Source organism: Tiliqua scincoides, chromosome 3, assembly GCF_035046505.1.
Source record: "Tiliqua scincoides isolate rTilSci1 chromosome 3, rTilSci1.hap2, whole genome shotgun sequence".
NCBI classification, from domain to species: Eukaryota; Metazoa; Chordata; class Lepidosauria; order Squamata; family Scincidae; genus Tiliqua; species Tiliqua scincoides.
Genome location: NC_089823.1, coordinates 213,393,254 through 213,418,423, shown reverse-complemented (window position 1 = coordinate 213,418,423; position 25,170 = coordinate 213,393,254). Strand labels below are relative to the sequence as shown.

Genomic DNA, 25,170 nt, shown 5'->3' with positions numbered 1-25,170 from the left:
GCAGGTGTCATTGTGTTGGCCTCCTTATCTCCAAAGGTGGTGCAAATGTGCCTTAAGGTATGTTTGTGACAGCATGAAGTTAGCACAAGTTCTTTAAGCTGGTATAAGTGCCAGCTAGGATTGCGCTCACATTTACCTACAATTGCTGCATGTGGCAGGCTCCATTTTAAACAAGACAGTCCTTTGCATACTGTAAGGGATGCCTCTTTCAGGATAATGCCTGTTATGTCACCTGTGTGTGCCATTTAAAAGCAAATGAATGCATTTTTTTCAAAGCAATTGTTTTATTCATATACAACTTTATGCAGATTTAATCAATATATTCATCAATTTACAATGAAGATTTGTTTAATCAGACATCAGCTCTACATTTCGAGTGTTTAGTGTGGCATTGCATACTGCAGTGGCTCAGACTCTTCACCTATAAAGGAACTCATAGTTTGATCTAGCCAGTATCAAAATGTGCCTAAGGTAAATGTGTACAGGTATCTCTGGCTTTCTGACAACTTGTTTTTTGACAATCAGCTCTTTCAACACATTTCAGTTATACCTGGAAGTCATTCATTCAATGCATGTGCTGCTCTTTCAACTGTACTCTGCTGTTCTAAAGGCTAAAATTGCCCTTCCCCATGTTGATTTGCACATGACATGGTGATTCAAACTATTTGTGTGTGTGTGTGTGTGTGTGTGTGTGTGAGAGAGAGAGAGAGAAAGAGAGAGAGAGAAAGAGAGAGAGAGAATTTGCTAATTTTAGTTCTGGGACTATTCCTATTCCTGAAGGTGTTAATGAGAGTTCATTTGCAGAAATCCTGTGGCAGCAGGAATTTGCAAGATAAAAAAGGCATTTGCAATTTGCTAGCTAATAGAAGTATTGGAAGTATCATTTGTCAACTAAAAAAAAAAACAGATTCCACTTTTCAACTGTTTCAGCTTTTCACCACTGCTCTGGTCCCTAATCTGTCAAATGAGCGGGGGATGCCTGTATAAGATATTGCAATCCCATTCACATGTACCTTACTGAAAGCTCAATTGAACACAATGGGACATGTCTGAGTAGGTGTGCATAGGAGTGCACTGTAAATCTGGGTTTAGTGAACACGAATACAGGTATAACCTAATTATCCACAGATTATTCACCCATAGTTTTATCTCAACACGATTAGAAGGAACCTTTAAATCAAAGGAAAAAAGAAGTTTAACAATAGCCTCATTAATGCAGGAGAGGGCAACTGGCTGACAATCCATTAATCATTCTCTCTCCAGGCACTTACAACCAGGCAAGTGATCTCTCCCTTTCCCCTGTGCAGGTGAATGAATGTAAGCCATTATCACCTCCTCTATTCTTTCCCTGAGCTGGGCTCTTGGGAGAGGGAGGGGTCACTGCCTCGAAGTGAAGCCTTTCTAAGTGCCTGGTGAGAGACTGTTGCCTCTGTGTGCATTGCAAAAGGTCAGCGAGGCTGTTTTTAAATCGCTGAGCAAAAGGTCGTTGTTTTTTAAATTGATTTGCTTTCGTGCAATTTTTGCCATTCATGTGAGTACAAGGGTTCCATTCCCAGAAAATTTCGAGACTCAGCCTATACCATCTGGGCCTTCAGTGTCACCTGCTACTGCAGTCAGTATTGGATGTGAATTTTCATTTGAGCTCTCTCTCTCTCCATGTTGCATTTCTTAGCTTTTAATGATAACTTTAGTACGACCCACTGTTTCCAGGAAGAGAGAAATATTTTAAATTTGTTATGAAAAGTTGACAGACATTTTTTTAATGAACAGTATTTATCTGGTATAGAAGATGCAAGTAGGCCCACTAAATATGTCACAATGGATACTGTACAATAGTAGTTCTTATAAAACAGCAAACATGCTATATAATCTACAAAATTACATGTGCAGAGTGCACAATAGAAGGCATTTAACATTTGATTTATGTTGCTGATTATATATGTACATGTATGACAAGGAACTTGCCCTAACTCGCTTTGTTGATCCTGAAAGTAATTGCTACAATGGCGCAAATTCTAGTATTATTGTTCACTGTCTTTCAATCAAATGCGTAGAAGAATATATGAAGCAGTCAATGTCAATAGTTTGCTTTAGAGCACTGATTCTCAAATACTAGCACCCACTTTTTAGAAGGAGAATCTGTCAGGACCCACCAGAAGTGATGTCATGATCAGAAGTGACATCATTGAGCAGGAAAATTTTTAACAATCCTAGGCTGCAATCCTACCCACACTTACCCAGGAGTAAGTCCCATTTACTATCATTGTTAAAAGCATATACATAGTAGCCTGTTAAAAGTACAGGTCTATAACAAATGCATTCTCCAAGTGCAGTCACATACCATGGTAGTATCAAGTGTAATATATTAAAAATAAAATATTGAAATAAATGGGGGCCCACCTGAAATTGGCTTGCGACACACCTAGTGGGTCCCGACCCACAGTTTGAGAAACACTGCTAGAGTCAAAATAAGGGCTGGATTGGATTATTCTTTTCCTGATTTGGCCCCTATATCTGCCCTCCCTTCCTGCCTGTTGTACCTGCCCACCTCTGACATCTCCATACTTCCAAATATCGGAATCAGGCATACAAATCAAAGCACATAGGTCAAAATTGTATACTCAATTGCTGGATTTTATTGAGGAAATAAAATGCACAATTTTGGCCCATGTGCTTGGGATGTTATGTACATGGGTAATATGCCCCATATGGATGTGTAAGGACATTGTGTGTGAAATTTATTAATTCTAATTCCAATTCTAATCTGTTTGTGCACTCTCCAGTTGATGGTGACAATGCTCAACATCATAATGCAACAAATCATAATAATGGCAACAAATCTGACAACAGTGGGGGACCAATGAGACTTTGTACCATTACATCCTAATCCATGAGCTCTTATATGTATTGAAGCTCCAATATCACACTGAGCTCCTTCCCCCACAACAGTTTTCTGTGTTATTTTAGTACAGGGAATGTATTTCAGTTGCCCCCTCTACTTAAATGATTGAGTAAACTTGCAGACTAAGAACTTTCATGTATGAACTGGAGTGTAAACAGAGTTATTTGATTTTTCTGTAAACCGCTTTGTGAACTTTTTGTTGAAAAGCGGTACATAAATACTGTTATTATTACTATTATTATTAACCCTTCTTTGTTGGATTCTCAAGGATTTTTAGATGATCACAAACATCAGTATGTTTCAGCAAGCACTATGGGATTTGGGTTTAAACTTGAAAATGATGCACTGTGTACATAAAGCAGGCATAAGAATTCTGACTAATCCTCCCAAGAAACAATGAAAAATATGGACGATGTACTTCACAGCTTTGTTAGATATAGAATCTGTATTATAGGCAGTTTTTGTGGTAAGTGTTTTAACATTATGTACATGTTAAACATTTGGAAATGTTTTAGCATTAAATATAACAAGCACAAAATATTTTTTAAAAGTCTTTCATTTTATGCTATGTCACATGTATCAAACACACAAGTTTGGGTATACCAGTGGACCCCTGCTTTACAATGGGTTCACTTTGCAATCAAATCACTTTACAATGGATTATCCATAATAAAACAAGCTTTACTATACAATAAGTTATTCACTCTACAATGGGCTCACAATTGCTGCCAGCAGGACCTCATGGGTGATAGACAAGCCAATCAGCGATGCGAATGCAAGCGTTTGATAGTATCTTAGCCAGTAGCAGCATTTTTGACATCATGGCTAAGTGTCTGGAGGAAAGGATATGGACAATGCAAACGCAAGCCTTATAGGTAGTGCCTCAGACAATAGCAGTATTTTTTACATCGTGATTGTGCGTTTTGAAGGATACAGTTTAGTCTTGTATCTTGTGTTTTATAATTACAACATTGCATAATTCAATAACCATGGACTCTTAAGGAGCACAGTAGGCCCTTCTATAAAATCACCCTTTAGAGAGGGAAATAGTTTAACTCTGTGATAGAGGCTTCAACTTCCAAGGTTTTGCAATGAATTAGCAAAAAACAATGTGTGATTGGGTTCATGTTACAATACTTTCACAATGAATACAATTGTGTCTCCAGAAAGGATTATCATCATAAAGCAAAGGTCCACTGTATTTAATACCTATAATTCCTATATACAGTACATTTAGATGCAACTATTAAAGAAAAAGTAAATTCAGTGGAAATCTCGTATACATCTTCAGCAGTCAGATTACCAGCTGTATTACTTTAAAAAAAACAACTTTCTATGGGAAACCTATCACAATATTAATAAAAATAATAATATTTTGGGCATTGTGTTCCAGGTGCCACCTAGAAGTACTAACTTAAAAAAAAAATTTAGTCTATTTGTGGAAATTTAAATATATTTATGCATAATATATTTGTGTTTATGATAAGGAGTATTAAATTCAAGGTGGGGAAAAATGAAGCTTGAATTCTAAAACACTTTATCATGTAATAAATAGAAATAAATACCTTATTTACAACTTCCATAAGCCAACACTGAAAAAGAATTCTGCCAGCAGAAAAGAAAAACATTCTTTGTACATGGGTAGCAATTATGAGGGAACTACATTCTTGGATTATTCTGATCTGTATGTTTTCCCATTTGGCAGGTCAGCTATCCATTAATGTAAGAACTTTGAAATGCAGGTATAAGCTATATAAACAAATGTATAATGTATATTGTATTGGTGTATTACTTCCCTTTAAAGAGAAAAAAGTGCTCTGTAAATGAGACAAAACAAAGTATCCTGATCCAAAATAGCCTTTATTCAGGAAGAAATCTCAAAGTAATTCTGAGTAGTGACATTGCTAGAGGGAGTGCTTTGCACTGAAGGGGAGCCTCTCTCCCTCCCCTTCAGAGCCATTCCGGGTGGTGAGGAATGACTTTGAGGGGGAGGGGCTGCTTGCACACTGTGGTGAGGCTCCCTGCAAAACTTAGTGCTTTGCTATGCTCTCTCTAGCTATGCCACTGATTATGAGCATGTACTCAGATAGTAGGCAATGGGTACAAGCTGGAGAATGTCTAAGGCCCAATCCTATTTGCTGGCATGCTATAGCATACAGCCACACCAAAAAGATGCATGCTGTATCTATGAAGGGGGCAACATGAAGGTAAACTGGAGGTAAGTAAAAACATTTTTACTTACCACCAAGGAAGCCCCCAGACTGACTATGGATCCACTTGAATTTTGGTGGTGTACATCCAAGAAGGGAAAGGGGGAGGGGAGGTTTATGAAAGAGGAGATAAGATCTATTATAAGACTAGATAAGACTGCTGCTGGATCCACCCCCTCCAACCCCTCCCCACCTCTCCAGCTCCTCACCTGGGATGCCCTGTTCCTCCCCTTCTCCACACCTGGCCTGCCTCTGCCACTGACTCACCAGAGCCAGGTAATCCCAGAGGGCTGTTGCCGCATGGCTGACACTACTTGCCATTTCTGGCAGCAGACCAGCAGTACATAATAGTGTTGCATTTTGCAATGCTGTAAATTTGGCTGTGCTGCTGGAAATCGAGTTTCGGTAGCACAGTCCGATGATAGGATTGGGCTGCAAATCCTATTCACTTTATTGAACTTCTTCATATGATTCTGTGTGTGACTGCACAGCTGCCATTCTTGGTGATTACAGCTGCCTTTTTCTCAGCATCTGTTGTGATCATAGAGTTGCTGATCAGCTTACCATGTGGCAGACCACAACCGTACGATGAAATTTAGTAACCTAAACTCTGGTCTCACTGAAATAAGTTGCCATCAGTTGTGATATCAGTTCTGATAGCTAAATGTGACCTCCATGTTCCAAGGCCATGTATCTCTAATTATGAGATGAAGCAACAAGTTATAGATTTTCCCATCTTGCTCTGCTGGTGACCTTTCCAAGAACCATTTCTGACATTCAGTGTGAGCAAGGGCTCACTGTTTGACTGTTTTTGAATAATTAACAGTGGGACTCTGTGATGATATGCATTGGATTGCACCCAAATGTCTAGTTAACATATTTTAAACAATTCAAAGTACACTATGTGTTTTGTGATCACTGATGAAGAGCTTTGGGAGTTTTAACAGTTGCTGGTGGAATTAAGCAAACCAGATGTCATTTGCAGTCAGTAAAAGAAATCCATCTGATTTTAGTAGTTTTGGATAATATTTACAGTTCTGCGACATCATTCCACACTGTAGTTCTTTGTATTGCTAGCAAAGCCAAGGGTAAAAATTCCTGACATCATAGTGCAATCTCCATTTTTGATCTGTAGAACTGACACAGGCACATCATCTTGTAGTCTCTTGCCTTGTGGTTTTCACCTTTTGCAAAAACAGACAGCACATGTATAAAATAGGAGAAAAAGCAAACGAAAGTGAGAGAAAGATCTTTCAGTAAACCTGATAAATGTGGGCCAAATCAGATTTAAAACAAAAATGACTCTATGAGGATGGAGGAGAAGCCATGTAATGATAGCATTAGCCTAATGTTCATCCAAAATATATTATGGTAACCAATTTTAAGAGTTAAAAATAAGTACACATTAAGGATTGGGTCCAGTATTAAGGGCTGACTATGCAGGCTGCTAATGCTTTCTATTCAAAGAAAAGGAATGAAAATTCACTGGTGAAGACATGCTCACATTTTTGCTATTGGCTAAAATGAAGAGGTCCAGATCTTTCTGTGGTTATATTATGTACTTAGCCTAAATCTGTAGCACCTCCTTGCTGACTGCTCGATAACTTAATAAAGAATAAAAGAGGATCTGCCCAGGAGTAGTTCAGTGGTTGAGGCAATAAGGTCTCTGTCAGCTTGTGAGAGGTGGTTGTGTGAGAACCAACAAAGTGGTTCTTACTGTGTGAGTCTAACCTGACAGAAGATCATTTGGGGACCATATGCAAGGACCTCTGAACAATTTGGAGGAAGAACAATATAGAAAGGCAACAGCATAAGCCAACTAAGAGTCTACTGAGAGTTGATTGCAGAGACGACTGGCATCCTGCTCTGGTTGGTATCACCACAGGGATGATTTTCATGTTACAGATTTCCACATATAGATCCACTTCCTAGAATGGCCCCATAAATGCAGAAATATATAAAAGGAGCTCATTCGTCAGGATAATGTGCTTCGTGCCTTACATTGGCTTGGGTTAGCATCTATAGCCCCTAACAATGGCTGGCATGGTAGATCTTAACTACACCAATCATATATGTGAAAACTGAATCTAGATCTCCCGTTCCTCTAAACCAATTATCTGTGCTTGCAAAGATCCCATATTATTATGTGGGATGACTGCCTTAAATACACACAGGGTGCAATCCTAACCCACTTTCCAGCACCGACATAAGGGTAATGCAACTTCGAGGTAAGGGAACAATCATTGCCTTACCTTGAGGAGGCCCCTATGACTGCCCCCCAACTGCAGGATGCAGCGCATGCCCCTCCGACACAGCTCTGCCAGTGCTGGAAAGTGGGTTAGGATTGCGCTCACAAATGCTTATTTACTCCAGAAGGAAAATAAAAATTATATCAGAGTAAATAGACACTTTCATCTGAAATTTCCACATACATATTTTACCAAGACTGCATGGCTCTGTAGAAATCAAGAAAAATATTTATAGAAACATTTTTTTTTAAAAAACAACAACATGTAAAGCAATGATATATTCTGAATTTGTCATGTTTAGTTGCATGTCTTACAGAAATATACTCTGGAAATTTATGTTTACTTGACATAAATAGAAGTTTATATATATATATACTTTTGCTTTCTTTTAAACTTATAATACTACAAAAAGTGTATGCAGGTCCAATTCTGACAGCCTTAACTTTCCTATTGACATAGGAATGAACTTTGTGTGTATATACATAAATGCAGTATAGGTAGATTTTCATTACAATCAAGTAATATGCAATACAAAGCATTCACATTCTCGAAAAAGTTTTACTCTCCTTTCGTGACTCAAGAAAAGTCTATTATATAACTCCTGTGTGTAAGCCTGTGAAAGTTTAGGTTAGAATTGCTTGTACAAAGCAGATCTCATAGTATCAATACAACAAAATATGCAATTTGATCTTTCTTACTAGCACATTTTGAAGTCCTCCCAGGTGAACTATACACTTTTTTTCTCTCAAACTTGAGAACTAAAAGGCTGGATGGTAATGAACATCTTGGTCTACGTACTTTCATTCATGTTTGCAAAAAACTACCAATGATCTCCTTCACAATATGAAATGGAAGACCATTGCTCAATTTTCACAGGATAATGTCTCAGATGATTTAACATTTTAAGCTGTGGTAGTTAGTTGGGATTCTGAACAAGCATCACCACTCTTACCAACGGGTTACAGGAAACATGTGCTGCAAAGCCGTCACTCGACCTCCAAGGTCCCAGTTTTTTTGGCAGATAGCATTATGTTGTCTGAAGGTCGGTAGGAAAGCGAGCTCATTTTCGTTGATAGATTAGCATGTGTGACATTTGGAGGGATATATTTTAGAAACTGAAGGAAGTATTTTCTAAAGTTTTTCCCAAAGAAGCCATAAAATAAGGGATTCAGACAGTTGTTAAAGTAAGCAAAGCAGATTGTGAAAGGCATCCCGGTATCCACGATGTCAATGATAGAACAATTGTCAATCACGCCAAGCTGAATCAGTACATCCAGAAAAGTGAATATTTGGTGCGGAATCCAACAAAAGAAGAAGAAAAGTACTATGGCAACTATCATCCTAAAAGTATCATCTCCTCTGGTCTTGTTCTTCTGAATCTGGTAAGCTTTTTTCAGGGTCTTCCAGATTAATGTGTAGCTTGTTAGAATGATGATGAAAGGGATCAAGAATCCCAGCAAGTTTTTGGATAAGCCCAATTCCACTGAGATTGCTGTGCTGTTGGGGATCTCGTATCGGAAAGCGCATACCGTCACGTTCTCTTTTTCAATGAAGAATACGCTACGGTGAATAATGACAGGCAAACTGGCAAGAGCGGCTAACAGCCAGATATTGATACAAGTTATCCGGGCAACAAGCATAGTGCGCCGAAGCCGGGCCTTCATTGGATGCACGATTGCCAAGTAGCGGTCAATGCTAAGGCATGTTAGTAGAAACACACTAGCATACAAGTTGAAGGTTAAGGCAGCTGAAGCTAACTTACATAAATAGTTGCCGAAAGGCCAATGGTATTGCATGGCTGTGTAGGCTGCCCACAGTGGCAGAGTCACTAGGAAACACAAATCAGCCACGGCTAAGTTCAACAGAAAGATACTTGCCACAGTTTTCAACTTCATGTAGCAGTAAATGACAACTACTACCAAGCTGTTTCCAAATATGCCTACGATGAAGATGATGGTGTAAACTGTCGGAACCATAATGAATATGAAGTTGTGTCTGCCCGACTTAAAACAATCAACTTTGATGCTTTTAATTGTTTCTTCTGTGGAGGTATTTCGGATCATTTTGATCAGCTTAGTTGGAGCCTATTTAGAAACTTGATCCCAGGATCATCTGGGGGAGAAAAACAAGATTGTTACTTTTGTTTAGCCAATATATTTAATGTTCCAGAACATTCATTCACAGTTACTTAACACCAAATAGGGCAGATGTTTAAAACATTTTGATTCAACTATCATTTGATAACATGGACTGGCATTCACAAAAGCTTGTGCTGAAACAATGTGGAATTCTTTAAAGTGCTACAGGACTCTGCTGTTTTTGATCCAACTATTTCTCCACTGATGACTGACTTATGGACCAGACACATCACCTAGCACTAGGTTTCCTTTGGCAGGAATTCCAGCATTGTGACGTGGACAAGAACTGCGTTGGAAAACAAACTCAGAAAGCGACATGTGAGGACAGAATGACTTCACTCTGAATGGTTTTCTTCAGAAGTGGAAAAGAAACAGGATGGAGATAATGAAAAGGACAAATTTAGCCATTAGTGTCAGTCAACAAGTGAGAAATTGAAAGCAGACTAACTGGTTGCAGGGCCAGCATTGGAGTTGACACAGTTGGGCAGCTGCTGAGGGTCCACTGGTGATTCCTGAGACCACCTGTTTGCCAGTAGCCTTTGTGTGGTGGAGAAGGACTCTCTTGGGCCCCATTCATGCAGGAGGGAACCATGGAGGGTAGTTTGCTTGGAGCCTCCTGAACACAGGAGCTGGCCTTGATTGGTTGCACGTAACATTCATCAAGAAGGAAAAGCATAATGTTGATATTCCTGAAGAATTACATTTGGGCCCTAAGGAAGATCAGTTAAATTCATTGAGGCTGCAATCCTATACACACTTACCTGTTAGTAAGTCCAACTGAACTCAGTGAGCCTTACTTCTGAGTAGACATGCATAGGATTGTGCTGGAAGTTCCATATTTGTGAACATACCCATTTTGAGACAGCACTACAGGCTTAGGCTTGTTGCTAACCTAGACATACACTAGAGCAGCCATTTTCAACCACTCTGCCGTGGCACACTGGTGTGCCGTGAGTGGTCCACAGGTGTGCCACAGGAATTTGGGGGGAGGTCATTTATTAATCAGGCCAATGGGAGATGTGAGCCCCCAGTGGCAGTATGGTGTGCCTCGTCAATTGTCAAAAACTTGGTGGTGTGCCATGACCATTTTAGTGCTTTGTCAGTGTGCCATGAGATGAAAAAGGTTGAAAATCACTGCACTAGAGAAAGAGATCTACCATTTCCATTCATTAGAATGCTATATATCCAGGAAAATCTGCAGTCAAATCTTAGCTGTATGAAAATAACCAATGAGACTAGGATGTAATGTATCACATATCAGTTCTAGTCAGAGGCATCATTAGGGTTTGCATTACCAGGTATGAGAGCTCACTGCATCAACCCCATGATGGACCTCCTTCTGTACCAGACCATACAGAATAAATTACAACATCATATGCAGAACATAAATACAGTGGTTGGTGCAACCCCCATCAACTTTATTTGTTTATTTTAATATATAACAGTACAGGTCACCCAACAAATCAGTAACCAACAAAAAGACAATGGCCAACTCAATGACACTCATAAAACTGAATAAGAGTTCTAGTATGGGGGTACCCATATTCACTGATCCTATATCTGCAGATTCACTTATCTGTGGATTGGTTCCTGGCACCCTAGCTTACACACCCCCATGCAAACCCCCTCCGGAGGCAAGGGGAGCAGAGCTCTCCTTGGCTCTGGAGAGGGAGGTGGCCCCTGGACCATGGGGACAGGCATTTGCCTGTATCCGCAGTTTCAGGTAACCATGGTGGGGTGGGTTCCAGAACAGAACCCCTGCGGTTAAGGGGGCATGCCTGTATTACCACTGAGACACAGAAATGAGAGCCGACTTATGCTAACATCTTATTGGTTCCTGCTGTTATAATAACACTTCATTGGCTCTTGGAATAATCAGTCTTGCTAGTCAATTTTGAGTTAAGAAAAACCAGTTTTTGTTGCATAAGGCAATTGTATTTTCTGGTTATTTGGCCATAACTTTTTGTAGAATACAGATATTTCAGTGTGGTTTGTTTCATTGCATTCTGCATTAAATTACACATCAAAGGATATATAACATGATTGTATTATTTGAAAATACCAAGATTTTCACAGTTTTGGTTACTAGTGGTTTCACCCTCTCTGAGTGTGTCACCCAGTGCAGCCCACACACCTTACACCGCCTAGTGACACCATTGGTTCTAGTTCATTTTGTAGTGATATTTTACTGTTACAGGAAGACATTGCAGTTAAAGTTATTTGAATTGGGGTATTGAATATCTACACACAAACACACACACACACCCCTCACACAGTAAATGGAAATTACTCTCACAGATAAGGGGGGGGGGTCAGTTGTCAAATTACTTTTTATCAGATGCATTTGTCATTCACAGGAGAGGCTTAACTGCATGAGCAAAATGTCCATGGGTGAACATGTCCATGTTCAAGAAACTTCCATAATCAAGAGGATGCCTTTTGCTATTCCAAGAATGGTTGAAATTGCCATGCTGAAGTCAATCTCCTGGTTCACACATTACATCTATCACAAAAGTAAACCATGTCTACCAGTGAAAGAAGGGTGACTATGATGTGAGAATGAGTCCCAGATTGAAAATCCCTCTTCCATTTTTGTTGCCCCTTTTTCAATCTGAAACTGAAGGAGAACTTTCTGATCAGGTTTATGGGGAGTACCAAACATTTGGGGGGAATTTTCCAGGGTTTAGGTGGTGACTTTCCAGTATGAGGATTTTCCATGGAGAGAAAGCATGATCAATCAAACATGCCTCAGTGTAATTTCTCTGGGCTGGATATAAACTTGCAACAATATCCCCCTCCCTAATATATGAACAACGGACTCATATATACAATATTATTAGTTATGAAAGAAACATTTGATTTCTAAAATGACATAAATTGACCATATCAATGTACAGCCTGCAGTTTTTGTTCATCTACCCAGGTTATGCTTTGCCTTTAGAAAGACTTTTGTTTGTTTTGAAAAATTGGAGCTGTGACTGGAGTCCTTCAGCTTCTTTGGTTAAATTCCTTTGTTTCTATGTGCTTGATTTGTATGTATAGCCAAACATGGCCTTATGACATGCTGACAACTCCCTTTCAGACATAGTCCCCTTTCCCTGAGAACTTGCACCAGTTCTTCTGCACACTCTGGAGATCAGAAGTCACTGACTCACAGATGTTCTGGGCAGTGTCAACTCCAGACTGCACTGCGTCCTGACTCCAAGAAGTCTCCAGGTGCTGAAACACCCCCACAGGATTCAGTGGCTGCCACTTTGGTGCTGCTGCATTGCCGCATGGGGAGTTAAGTAGGATTGGGCTGTAAGTTTCCAGCAACTTAGGTCCCAGTCCTATTAGGGCCTTACATTACTGGAGCAAACATTCTTGCGGCGTAAGGCCCTTTATAGCTGTCACAAAGAATGACAAGTCATTCAGCACAGCCTGCCTACCACCACAAGCGGCTGGGTCTTCTTAACTACACAAGTCAGGTGGATTGGGATGGACTTGATGTGTATTTAACTAGATTAATTATGAAATTCAATTTATACCATAGAATTTCAAGACTGTGATGTAGCTCTTGGACATACATTTAATATTCTAAAAATGCTACTACTTGTTTGCAAGTGAAATTCAATTTTCTTGGACTCTACTGGAGCAAATGACTGTCCTTAAAATCCTGGCTATCACATCACTTTAAGTAAATGTCATGTTGTTCTTTCCATTGCATAATCTTATCAGTCTAAACGCTAAAAATAGTATGACAGCTAGGTACCAGGTTTTTATTGTTTCTGTACATTATGGATAGAGATTGTAAGTTTCTGAATATCTTTCTTTCGTAGGATATGTTTTGGCTGCCCTTAAGTAACCAAAGACAAACAACTGGATTCAATGTGTTTTTAGTGAATCACTTAAAAGGTCGTCTTGGATCATGTACTAACTATTAATGAAAACCAAACCTCTTGGCATGTAGAAACGTTCCTATCAGAACTCATATATCTCTCTTGCCAAATACTAATTTGTGTATGATTAGCAAGCATGTTGGCTTTATTCTTAAATCAACTTTGGATATGCTAAGTCACTTGGATTAAAATGAATACGAATCAAAATTAATGGGCAACGTATTTTCCTATTAATTATAAGGAAATTGCCAAAAGTTGTATACTTTGTGATCTGTATCATAGAAGTAGCTAGTTATTCCTTTGTTAAATTTGAACCTGTTGTATTATACATTGACATACAACCTTTTTCACTCTGGTTCCCACCCAACCTACACACAGCTAACAGAACATGTATACAGAATCAACGTTCTGCTTTCTGCAGATTCAGATTGTATATACAGAGCCTACAAGTAAATAGTCTGTATGTGTATACACACAAACTGTTAGTGAATAGGATCTCTATATAAGATCTACTGAGCACATGTAGATTGGTCCATGAATTGCGATCTTGCCTCTTCTATATGCATTCCCTACAGATGCCATATCTCATGGAGAAAGAAAGGACAAGTACTTCTAAGGCACATGGAATGGGGAGTACAAAGCAAAGACTATGTGAGTTACCACATATTCCTATCCAGTATTATGGTCTGGGCAACTTGTCAGATATTTTGAGCAGACATCCATAGATCCTGAAACACCTTGCTAGGTTTTCATCTGGACCATTCCCTCCCTGGTTGGCAGGTATTCGTATGCCGCTAACCCATTCTTTCTTGCCCATCTGCACAGCTTGAGTATCGGCTCTCGGCATGTGGTCTTCCATTCTAACATGTTCTTGGCGCTTCCTTCATGATCACTTGATTTTTATGGGTTAGTGACATTCTCTGTAGGCCAAGACTGCTGATACTTTCTCAGCTGCACTCTTAGTTGCCAATTCTTGAAATAAAAGTGGTGGGGTCTATGTAAGAGAACTGCTCTGAATCAAGGGGCAGAACCCACAGCAAACCTTCTGAGGAAAGTAGGCATGGAGTCTAAAAGTTTTTGGCAGTTCTGAGGATGGAGCCCAGCTGTTTTTTATGGGTGTTGGGGCAGAGCCCAGCTCAACAGCTGTTTATTTACGTAAGGACTACAGCTTTAAAAAAAACCCAAAACATGATGAGTTCAAAACAAACTTGCTTTGCCTTTTTTCTTTTTTTGGCATCTTACCTGAAAGCAATAAAAGTAACCAAACTGTTTTTTCATCTGGCCAACTGGCAACCTGACTATGACTTGATTCTTGGGCCAACTAGTTTGTAAATGACCAGTCATAGAGTTCCATCTGGAAGAAGACAGTGCTCACTCCAAAATAGCTGCAAAATATTCGAGATTATAGCAAAGTCCTAGTTTGGTAGAAGGCCAGTGCTACAAAATACTCTTTTTATTGGTTAAACATAATTCATTTTCACAGGAATTACACAAAGACTGAAATATCTAAATACCAAACTTTTTTCAAGAAGTACAATTGTACCCCCTCCCCCCAGGAAACCTGACTGTAAATTACAGTTTAGAGCAGTGGTTCCTAGTGAGCCAGGGGAGCCATGAAATCCTTGCATAAAACCCTCCGCCCTATACAGCGTATAGGATTGTAGCCCAAATGAGAACCACGGCCAGTGGCCCAGTAGGTCAAGGGAGCCATCAGTCAAAAAAATTTGGGAACCATTGGTTTAGACATTTCAGTTGATACCAAATGTCTTAGGAAAAAACCCTACAGCCTGATCCTAATGGGTGTACTGTTGACGCTCCAGCTCCACCACCCGCCGAGGGTATCATAAAAGTGCTGTAAGGCACTTTCTCACAGGCAGGAGACATCCAGCACCAATAGAGAGGCCAGTGCCAGTCAGCAATGAGCTTCAGCACCAGAAGGATGCACCTCAGGAGTGCAGTGTAATGGGTATCCCTGCCAGGGGGTGGGGAGGGTTTTCAGAGTGGGGGGAGGGGGAGGGGGAAGGCAGGGAGGGGGAAGAAATGGGCAGAACGAGGGAAGGCCGGCAGGAGGATCAGGCCCTGATGGGTGGAGATGGCAGCAGAGTCTGTCGCCAAATCCTCTCCTCCTCCCATGCTGTATGCTCCCATGCTCCTCCCATGCTCCTCCCATGCTGTATGATATGGGCCTCCTCAGTTCTGCATCCTCTAAAGAGCGGACACAGATCCAAGGAAACCTATTGGTGCCAACCAATGTTCCCTTACCCCAAGGAGACTCTGGTGGCTACTCTGGCCCAGAAGAATACAATGATGGCCATTTTGGCACCACTCTACCTCATGGCGCCAGCAGCCCTTAGGAGTGGGCTGTTAGTCGTTTTTACTAATTTTTTTTAAAGTTAAACATAGCTTTTCTAAGCCAAATATTCATGCTTTAAGAATGAAGGCAATATACCGACCTCAGAAGATACAATATTATTTGTTATCATAGATTTCTGGAAAGTAACAGGTGTTTAGCTTTCTCACGGTACGGTATCAGTGGGTTATATTTGTACCTTATCACCTGTGTGACCTTGTCAGATTTTTTTTTTTTTGAGCTTCTGTTTTACTTCAAGGCATAAATGGCAAGTAGCCTAATGTTTAAACTGTGGTAAGGAAGCATCACTAAGATCCAAATTGGATTTTTTAAATAGTTAAGGGTTCTTCTAATTCTTCAAAAGGTAGCACCAGTGAAATGTGCTTGCCCGAAGATTCACAGCTATTGCTCTGGTATGAAAATCTGAAAGCAACTAAAAAGCTTAAGAACTGAAGCAGAAACACATTATTTCCGAAGTGGAAAATCAAGATGGCAGCTACCACTGGTGGGATGGAGCATGGCAGCTCTGAACATACCCATGCCTTGCACTAAATTACCCCTTTTTGCTAGGAAACATGAAGACTTACCGTAGATACTCGCCTATAATACGTAAAATTTTTGCCAAGTAATCAAGCTCAAATTATCACTTCGCCTTATCTCCGGGTCAATCAGAGGGCAGAGCCTTTCAACTCTGAAAAGTTTCTTTCTTTCTTTCTCAAGCAGCAGGCAGGCACGAAGAGATCATTTCTTTCTACAGCAACTGGGAAATTCCAGCCAAAGTTAACCTTTTATTCTCTTTCCTTCATTCCCTTTTGCAAATGCTTGCAAAACAGATCTGTTTTTTTAAACACCAGGATGGGATCCTCCTTTTCATTTGAAACAAAGTCCCAGGCTACAATTCAGTGCACCATTATTTAAGAATAACACCCATGGTCTACTTCTGAGTAAAAAGGGTTGCAAATATATGCAGTTGCATCTCTCTGCTGTGAATTGAATTGCACACTCCCAGTTATGTGTTATGGGTTGTATGTTGTATGTAGAGCTTCTGGCTTAACACACTAGACACCTTAAAGGTGGATTTGATTCATGGATCTCCTGCAGTGGTTCACAACCTTTTTCACTTGCATACCCCTTGGCACCCCATTTCCATAAATTGTACCCTTCATATTAGCAAAATGTTTGTAATAATACAAGCCCTCATCTCCTCTCTATGAAAACCCAGACAGACTTCATGTATTCATCACATATTTTCTCTTTTCATCTGTTAGAAGAACTGAAGACTCTGCCTTTGCACTGTTTTGTACCAGAAGTGTGCTGAGAAATTCTGGGTGATTGATAACTTTCCATATTATGTTTCAGCTTTTTTACTGTGCTGGTTTTCAATCACTGGTTCATACATGAATTGATGACCAAAAACTAACTATTGTGGGGCTTTCACAGTCAACTAGCTACCTCTCTTCCTGCCTTGCTGGTCCTTGCAAGGCATTCTGGAGCACGACCTGCCTTTTTCTGCCATTATTCCATTCTTTTTCAAGTACCTCTAAAGGTCCTGTTGAGTGTCCCTGGGAGTACAAGAATACCAGGTTAGGAACCACTGTTTTACTGGAATGTTGTTTACAGTGCACTTACTCTGATAGTGTTTATAAAAAGGTGGTGAAGACTAGAATTTAAAAAGAATAAAAATGTATCTTATGATCTTTTACTATGTTTTTAATAAATTAGAGACTACAGTTCTTAGGTAACAATTAGTGGTAGGTTATTTTTCAGGATCTGGCCTTGGGTAAAATCAAACTATAGTCAGACACCTCCCTAAGTTTAACCCCTGACTTATCCGAGGGTCATAGAAAATTCCATGGTTGTAGGCTCAAACCTGCCCTCAACTTATCTGAGGAATTGACTTATAGGCGGGTATAGGTGGGTATCAAAACTCTGCCGCAGAGATTTCCCCATCATTTGCAATGCACTTCATTTATGTCATCACTAATCTAGAGAAAGCGTGAAATTCTTCTAGGCAAAGCATGAACAATATTTCAGTTGGAGGAGCACTCTTTCTTCAAAACCTATCAGATAATCACAAACTGCATTCTGGACATCAGTTGCACTGGGAGATTATCCAGCATAATCAAATAATGCTGACCACAACACATTTGGGATGGAGTCTGGCCCCGTTAAAACAATGAGGGAGTGTTCTGTTTTTCATTGATCTGTGAACATGCACATAGCATGTCTATAATGAGTCTCTTTTCTAATGTTCAGTAACTTCAGAAAAGGACAAGTAATGCAATGTGTCACTCCCAAGTACTTTATGTTTTGACAATCACCCAGAAGCGAATTATTACACAAGCCAACACGCATTTTGCATCCTTAAATGTTACACCAATTCCTGGATATATTTGGGTTGCTGATTCCAAAAATGGCATCCATTTTGCCCTATCACGTCTAGTTTTGGAGACAAGGCATAACCTCTTTAGTGAATGGTTCAAGCAGCTTCCTCATGAGGAAGCCTACACCATGCCTTCCTCATGAGGAAGCTGCTTGAACCATTCACTAAAGAGGCTATACTATATCTCCAAAACTAGACGTGATAGGGCAAAATGGATGCCATTTTTGGAATCGGCACCTCAAATTCATATCAAACCACCATAAAGTTTGGGAAAAACTTTTCTGACCCTCAATTTTGTAGGCCTGTGTTATCAGGAAACTAACATAAAAAAAAGCGCCTGATATTTAATTTCCCATATAATAATTGAGAAAGAACACTAGTTATCTATTTGAGTTTTTCTTGAACAGACTTTGTTCCCAGTTCCCATCCTCCCCATTTTGTTGACTGGCTAAAAGAGACAAATCAATGGCCCATGGAGGAATATTCTCAAGATAAGAACAAATTTTCCTCTCTTTTTTATCTTCCTATCTTGGCTTTGAATCCCATGGGAAATATTTTGTTTTGTTTTTCCCGAAATCTATGACTCCTGTACAAACCTTTGCACTGTGCAGTTGAAGAGTGTGCCCTGATGGAGAGCAACCATCATTTAGGGTTTCCTATATGCAACATGCAACTGCTGTCAGTCAGGGTTTCAAACAACACTGCACAACCTGAACAGACTGGCTCTAAAGATACCCACTTAAAGCAGCCTCCCACTTAAATTCACTTCAAGGGAATTTTAAACAATTGAGCCAATAGTTTAGCATTAGTAAATTTATGTGGCTGTAAATTTTCTGAGCCTACTAGCTGTAGGACCAGGCTAAAAGTAAGTTAGCCTATCCCACTTTCCATGCAATGCAACCCTAAAGTAAGGGAACAAATGTTAAGAACATAAGAAGAGCCCTGCTGGATCAGGTCAAAGGTCCATCTGGTCTAGTTTCCTGTATCTCACTGTAGCCCACCAAATGCTTCAGGGAGCACACAAGATAACAAGACACAACCTGCTTCCTGGTGTTACTTTACCTTGAGGAGGGCTCCATGACTGCCTCCCCACTGCAGGATGCAGTGCATGCCCCATTGGCATGGCTATATCAGTGTGGAAAATTGGATAGGATTGGGCCCCTGAACCCATAGGCTAGATCTTGTGGGGTTGGTTTATTTTGGGGGGCGAGGGGATGATGTGTGTGGGGGATGTACTGGCTACCAGTCAGTGTCACAATACTGTACTAAACTAGATGGACTAATGGTCCCCCTTAGTATAAGGCTGTTCTTAAGTTGGGAACATATAGGGTGATACGTTTGTGGGAGTTACGCTAATTTTTGCTGAACCTGTCCTTAGAAACTGAAGAGTCGAGGAGCAGCAGATTGTCTTTGTTTAATTTCCTGAGTTGGTATTCTGAGCAAATGACTCAACTTTCAATGGGGAAAATCTATGATAAATATTACAATTATAGACACCCAACTGTTTCTTCTCTGCTCTTGTGCCTTTGACTAAGGCGATGGAGTGGTGCAGCTTAATTCCATAGGCGCACAATGCCAACTGGAACCCTGGCAGCAATATAATGGTGGCAGATTGACCTCTTTGAGACTGGCAAGGCACAGTAGCATTTATCAGTCGGCACAAGTTCAAGCAACTTACAAACGGTGTGGGGGTGGGGATTGGAGGATCAGCTTTTCAACAAATTATCTAGGGAGCTGCTAATCCCTGTTGTACATGACTGTCCTGTTTGACCTTTTATTTTTTTTTTTAATTACAATGATTATAATAAGTCAGTGATGAGAATGCGCGGCTTCAGACTGCTCCACCAACTATTATTTAGTACTCTACTCATTTCCTATGTTGGACGATCCTGCCTTCTAATTAAACTGCCTGAGAGAACAGAGAAGGGCGCTGGGCCTCCGCTAGGTAAACAGTGCTTTGCTGAATGAAAAGTAAGATGAGATATCGGTGTCTACAGCTTCCTGTGAGAATGTCATAAACAGTAATCAGGGAACCAGGGGCCACATGCCAGATTTCAAGCTGACATACACTTGAAGCCTTTGCCTTTCAACAAGGACGCTGTAGATAGCAAGTGGGCAGAGCTTACTATTATATTATTGTGCTCTTATAAGTGGAATAAAGACTAAGGGCCAAATCTTATCTGACTTTCCAGCACTTGGTGCATCCGTGCCAAGGGGGCATGCACTGCATCCTGTGGTTGGGGGGCAATCACGAAAGCCTCCTCCAGATAAGGGAATGTTTGATCCATTTCCTCGGGGCTGCATTGAGGCTGCACTGGCACTGGAAACTTGGATAGGATTGGGCCCATAACTATTTGTGGGGCTTTATATGGCTGGAACAGTTCCTTATACAGGGTGACCCCCAAAAAACAGAACCCACAAATCTTTGAATAAAACTGTTAATTTTAATTTTTCTTCTTTTTTCTTTCAGGGTATACAAGTCGACTTTGTGCATGAAATATTGGAACAATAATCTTCCTCAAACTCAATAAGTTTGAGTCCAGTAAGTTTCTTGAAATTTACTGGACCTTTGCAGGATTTAATAAAATTTTTATGGGTTCTGGTTTTTTTTTGGGTCACCCTGTAGTACAGCATAGATTTGAATGTGGGTCTTCCTTAAAAGAGAATGAAAACATATGGACATGCTACCGGCTGAAATTGAGGGAGGGTAAGTCATGAAAACCAGGGCCTCTGAGAGAAATTTTATCTGGGGGTACAAAGTTTCTTTTGGGTCACTTCCCAAAGAGGCAGGGGGTGAAACAAAGTGGGGGGTGGCAGTGGGGGTGGGCAGAATGGGGGCAAAACAGGCAAAGGGAAAGTGGCAACAGCCAGAATAGCCTTGGAACCAGGTCTACCAGTTTTCCCAATGCAGAGGTCAGGTCTGTCTGCCTGCCTGGTGTTGGCATCTAGATACAGAAAACCAAACACACTCCTAAGTCTCTCTAAAATCTTTCACATATAGAAAATCATTGCAGGACATTAGTATCATTGTATTTAGGCTCACACTAGAATGGAAAGTGTCCTGTGTACACCAAAACTGACTTGTGCAGCAGCTGCAGTCCCACAGCTATGACCCTGAGCTCCTCTATGCTCCTTCATGGTTAGTAGATCCACAAGCCAAAGAACTATTGTAGCACGTCAGTTTCCTCCCAGATGTGACACCGTTAAGGAATGCATGCATTCCTGGGCCTGGTGGGTATGGCTGTGACAGTAGTTGCCACCATGTACCCAGGATAATGTACCCAGCATCCCACGTGGGCCTGGGTGAGATTAGAAAATGTAAGATCCTAGGAAATTTCTGGGCCCCCTTCTTTGGTTCCTGGGTCCCCTTTCTGATCCTGGGCCTGGGTACAAATTACCCCCTTTATCCCCTTCTCCTAGGCCCTGATGAAAATGTTTATTAGGCCTTTCTGAATGTTTTCAACTAACATTGTGAAAGGGCTGAAAACTATTTGATTGAGAGAGTGATCCCTGTCTAGAGCGCTTCATGTGACCAGCAAAAGAATCACCAACCTCACGCTAACTGGTTTCGTTTGACAGTAGCAAATTCTGATTGGCTACCTAGAGTTGTGATTATGTCATGTCCTGTAGCTGACTAGCTGGGACCAATCAAGGAGGAATTAAACAGAGAGGCTGCTGGAGCTGCATTAGAACAGTGCCTGTAAACAGCCGTAAGGAGCTATGACAAAAGTAGGATCAAGGCATAAAGGGTATGTGTGCTGCCCAATCACTACTGTTGAGGCAAAAACTGAGCCCAAAGGAAATGAGGCTTAGCACTATTTTGGAACGTTACATTTTATTCTAAGGATAAAATGCCTATTCTCTCCATTACCCAGAGATCTTTTATCCATTAAAGGCCCTTTTCATGAAGATCTCTTTTAACTCTTGCAGCTGAAAAACTAATATGGTTCTGATTTTAGTTCTGCAGTTCTCTTTCATTGTTGGTTGCAGTAACATTGTGGAGTCGTGTTGCTTCCTGCCACAAATATTAATTTTTAATTTTTTCCTTTAGCTTATATGATCCTAAGGTCATCCTCATTTCCTGCATGTAAAGACCACTGCCAACTAGTTGGGAAGAGTGTTCTCATGAACCTGATAATTAGCTGTGTCATAAAAACCCTAATTTCCCAACTCTGGAATATGACTCTTGGGGGTTTGCAATGCTAGTTTCACATATATGGGAAGCATTGTGACCCATAGTTCTCCTTTAGCTTGAACTTTAATTTGAGTCAGTGAAGAATTAAATTGTTCTACTCACAACCTACCCAACCCCACAAACCCCTCCTCCTCCTCATGCACAATGCTCAAGTTCCTCCCCCCTCCACTGTTATACAGTGTGGTAGGTACAGGTAGACCTTGGAAACATAGTTTTCTCAAGGGACACTGTTACCTTCATAGCCCTTCAGAAAACTACATTTTCCAGGTCAGCTTATTAAAACACAATAGGTTGTATCCAAAGAAATTAAGGCCTAAATCTTAATCAACTTTCCAACACTGGCATAGTGGTATCAACGGGATGTGCGCTGCATCCTGCAGATAGTTGGCACTCACGGAGGCCTCCTCAAAGTAAGGGAATGTTTGTTCCCTTAACTCAGAGCTGCATTGCCCTTATGTTGGTGCTGGAAAGTGGGTTAGGATTGCACCCTAAGTTGTGACTAAGCACTATTAAATTCAATGAGAAAAAGCAGTTGTGATGAACTTAAGTACCATTAATCTGGATAGGCTTGGGATTAGTCACAACTAAAGTCCTTTGGATACTAACCTGTATATGCTGTGACCACCATTTTCAGCTGAGCGCCATCTAAATACAACTCAGTGATTTCATATTCTCAGATTTTCCTATCTTTTTGCTTTACAAGCAGCCAATGTAATATGTTAACATTTTTTCATATAACTGGTTTTACATATTTGCATAATGGAGCCTCCAGAGCAAAGGCAGGTGGCCTTTCTTCCCATACTGGCTCTACCAATGAGTACTCAAGCTCCCCCTGATCAATAGAGGCTCTGAGGAGTTTATCAAATCTATGCTGGATGTCTGCCTATTGGGGCACTACAGGATGAAGAGTGAGCCAATTTCATTTCCTCATTTCCGCCCCCCCCCCTCAAAACTAAGGTTCAAATCCTATCTGGGGTGCAGGGTGACCAGATACAATGGAGTACATTGTGCCTATACCTTTAACCATTGTATAGAAGAGGGAGTTTGGGCAGGAGTAGCTTTTTAGCAGGAGTAGCTTTTTAAACCCTTCCATGTTGAGCGGCACCTACCAAAATGTCCTATTCTATACAGTGGTTAAAGGTATAGGCACTCTGTTCTCCACGGTATCTGGTCACCCTGTTATGGTGGTCTCTCTTGTGATCCTCCACTGTTGAGTCACAATCTGGCAGCGTGAAAACTGTGCTGCTGTTGTGCACACTGGGGCTGTCGGCACAAACAGCCTGAGGTCCCACCCATATGACAGAGGCTCCTTGATGCCCTGTCAGAACAGGTAAGGTGGCAGTAGGGGTGGTTTGGGGGAGGAGTGAGGAACGGAGCAGGCGTGGCAATTACACATATCAAGATCCTATCACTGGTGTCGCTAGAGGGGGGCGGCGCACTAAGTTTTGCAGAGAGCCTCCCTGCAGCGTGCAAGCAGCTCCTCCCCCTCCCCTCTGGAGCCATTTGCCTCTATTTCGCCTCCCCCACCCACATGGCTCCAAAGGGGAGGCGAGGAGCCGCTTGCACGCTGCGGTGAGGCTAAATGGAGGCGAATGGCTCCCGAGGGAAGGGAGAGGAGCCGCTTGCACGCTGCAGGGAGGCTCTCTGCAAAACTTAGTTCAACGCCCCCCCTCTAGAAACGCCAGTGCATCCTATCGCTCTTATTCTGGTCTGACATGCCCCCTGATTTTCCTTGGAGTTATGCCTGCTAGTGTAATTCCAAGGACATCCACTGGATGTTTACTTCTCTCCCAGGCCATCTGGTCATCTCCTCACCACAGTATGCAGTATGCACTCCATCAGAAGCACTGCATGCTATGGGCAGGTGGGGGGTCGGATTGGGCTGAAAAAAACTACATACAAGGAGGTGTAGAAGTCTATTTTTTTAAAGGACACTGAGCGCATGCTTTGCTTATGGACAGCTCCAGGTTGTATGTACAGTTTTTTTCAGTCCAATCCAATCCCCCACCTGCCCATAGTATGCAGGGCTTCTGATGGTGCTTCAATCCCTGCCACCTCCAGTTACAATGATATAATTTCAGATCACCAGACTGGAAAGGAACTTGCCTGTGGTCCTAAACACCTGCTGCTAGACAGAAGAAACAATACTGTTTGAAATGGACACCACCCCAGCCACTGTCAGTGCGCACTAACTGGGCTGGGCAATGTCAGTAATTCACTTCAGCGCTGTGAGTGTGCACATGCTCTAGTTGCTTCCTGGACATGCGCACTCACACTTTGTGGCACCCCCTTTAGGCCTAGCACATGGGTGGGCCATCCATGTGGGCCACCCCCCAGCTCCTGCTTGCTATGTCACTGCCCTGATTAATTCTGGTTGAGATTCAAAGAGGCCCCTATGCTTCTGTGTATATACATGCTTTGCAGTGTTTACTTCCAGTGGTAACTCCTATCTTCTAGGGTGCTGCTCTGAAGGATTTTGATTGCTGTGGAACTTATTCTGCAGGAGGCTGCTGCCAGGAGGGGAAAGGAGAATTTCCTCCAAGTGCATAGAAAACCCTGTTTGCCATGCTTTGAATCCTGGCTTCTAACTTTATTATTAACATGAGAAAATAAGAAGACCCCTACTGGAGCAGGCCAAGGGCCCCTTCAGTTCCTGTAGCTCACAGTAGCTCACCAGATGCTTCAGGGAACAGTCAAGACATCACAATACCTGTATTCTATCACTCCCGTGCACCTGGCATTCAGAGGTAGCTACTTCTAAGACTCAGAGCTTGCATATAGTCATGATGGCTTGTAACCTGTGATGGAGGGTTGTTTTGCATTCTCTGTGAGGGCAAAATCTGCTGAAAGCTGGAATATACAACA

General features: G+C 41.3%; 1 protein-coding gene across 2 annotated transcripts in view; it reads right to left on the bottom strand.

Moving 5' to 3' along the window:
* Positions 1-264: 264 nt before the first annotated feature.
* AGTR1 (angiotensin II receptor type 1) overlaps positions 265-25,170 on the bottom strand; it is a 65,559-nt gene continuing 40,653 nt past the window's right edge. Inside the window, exons 2-3 of one of the 2 annotated variants that reach the window (XM_066619348.1) lie at positions 8,314-9,473; positions 265-6,296 (exon numbers count right to left, since the gene is read on the bottom strand). In XM_066619348.1, coding sequence (XP_066475445.1) covers positions 8,348-9,424 — 1,077 coding nt within the window. In that variant the 5' untranslated portion in view covers positions 9,425-9,473 and the 3' untranslated portion in view covers positions 265-6,296; positions 8,314-8,347. Of the gene's footprint in view, positions 9,474-25,170 lie in introns of both variants that reach the window. The other variant, XM_066619347.1, reaches the window with a different exon arrangement.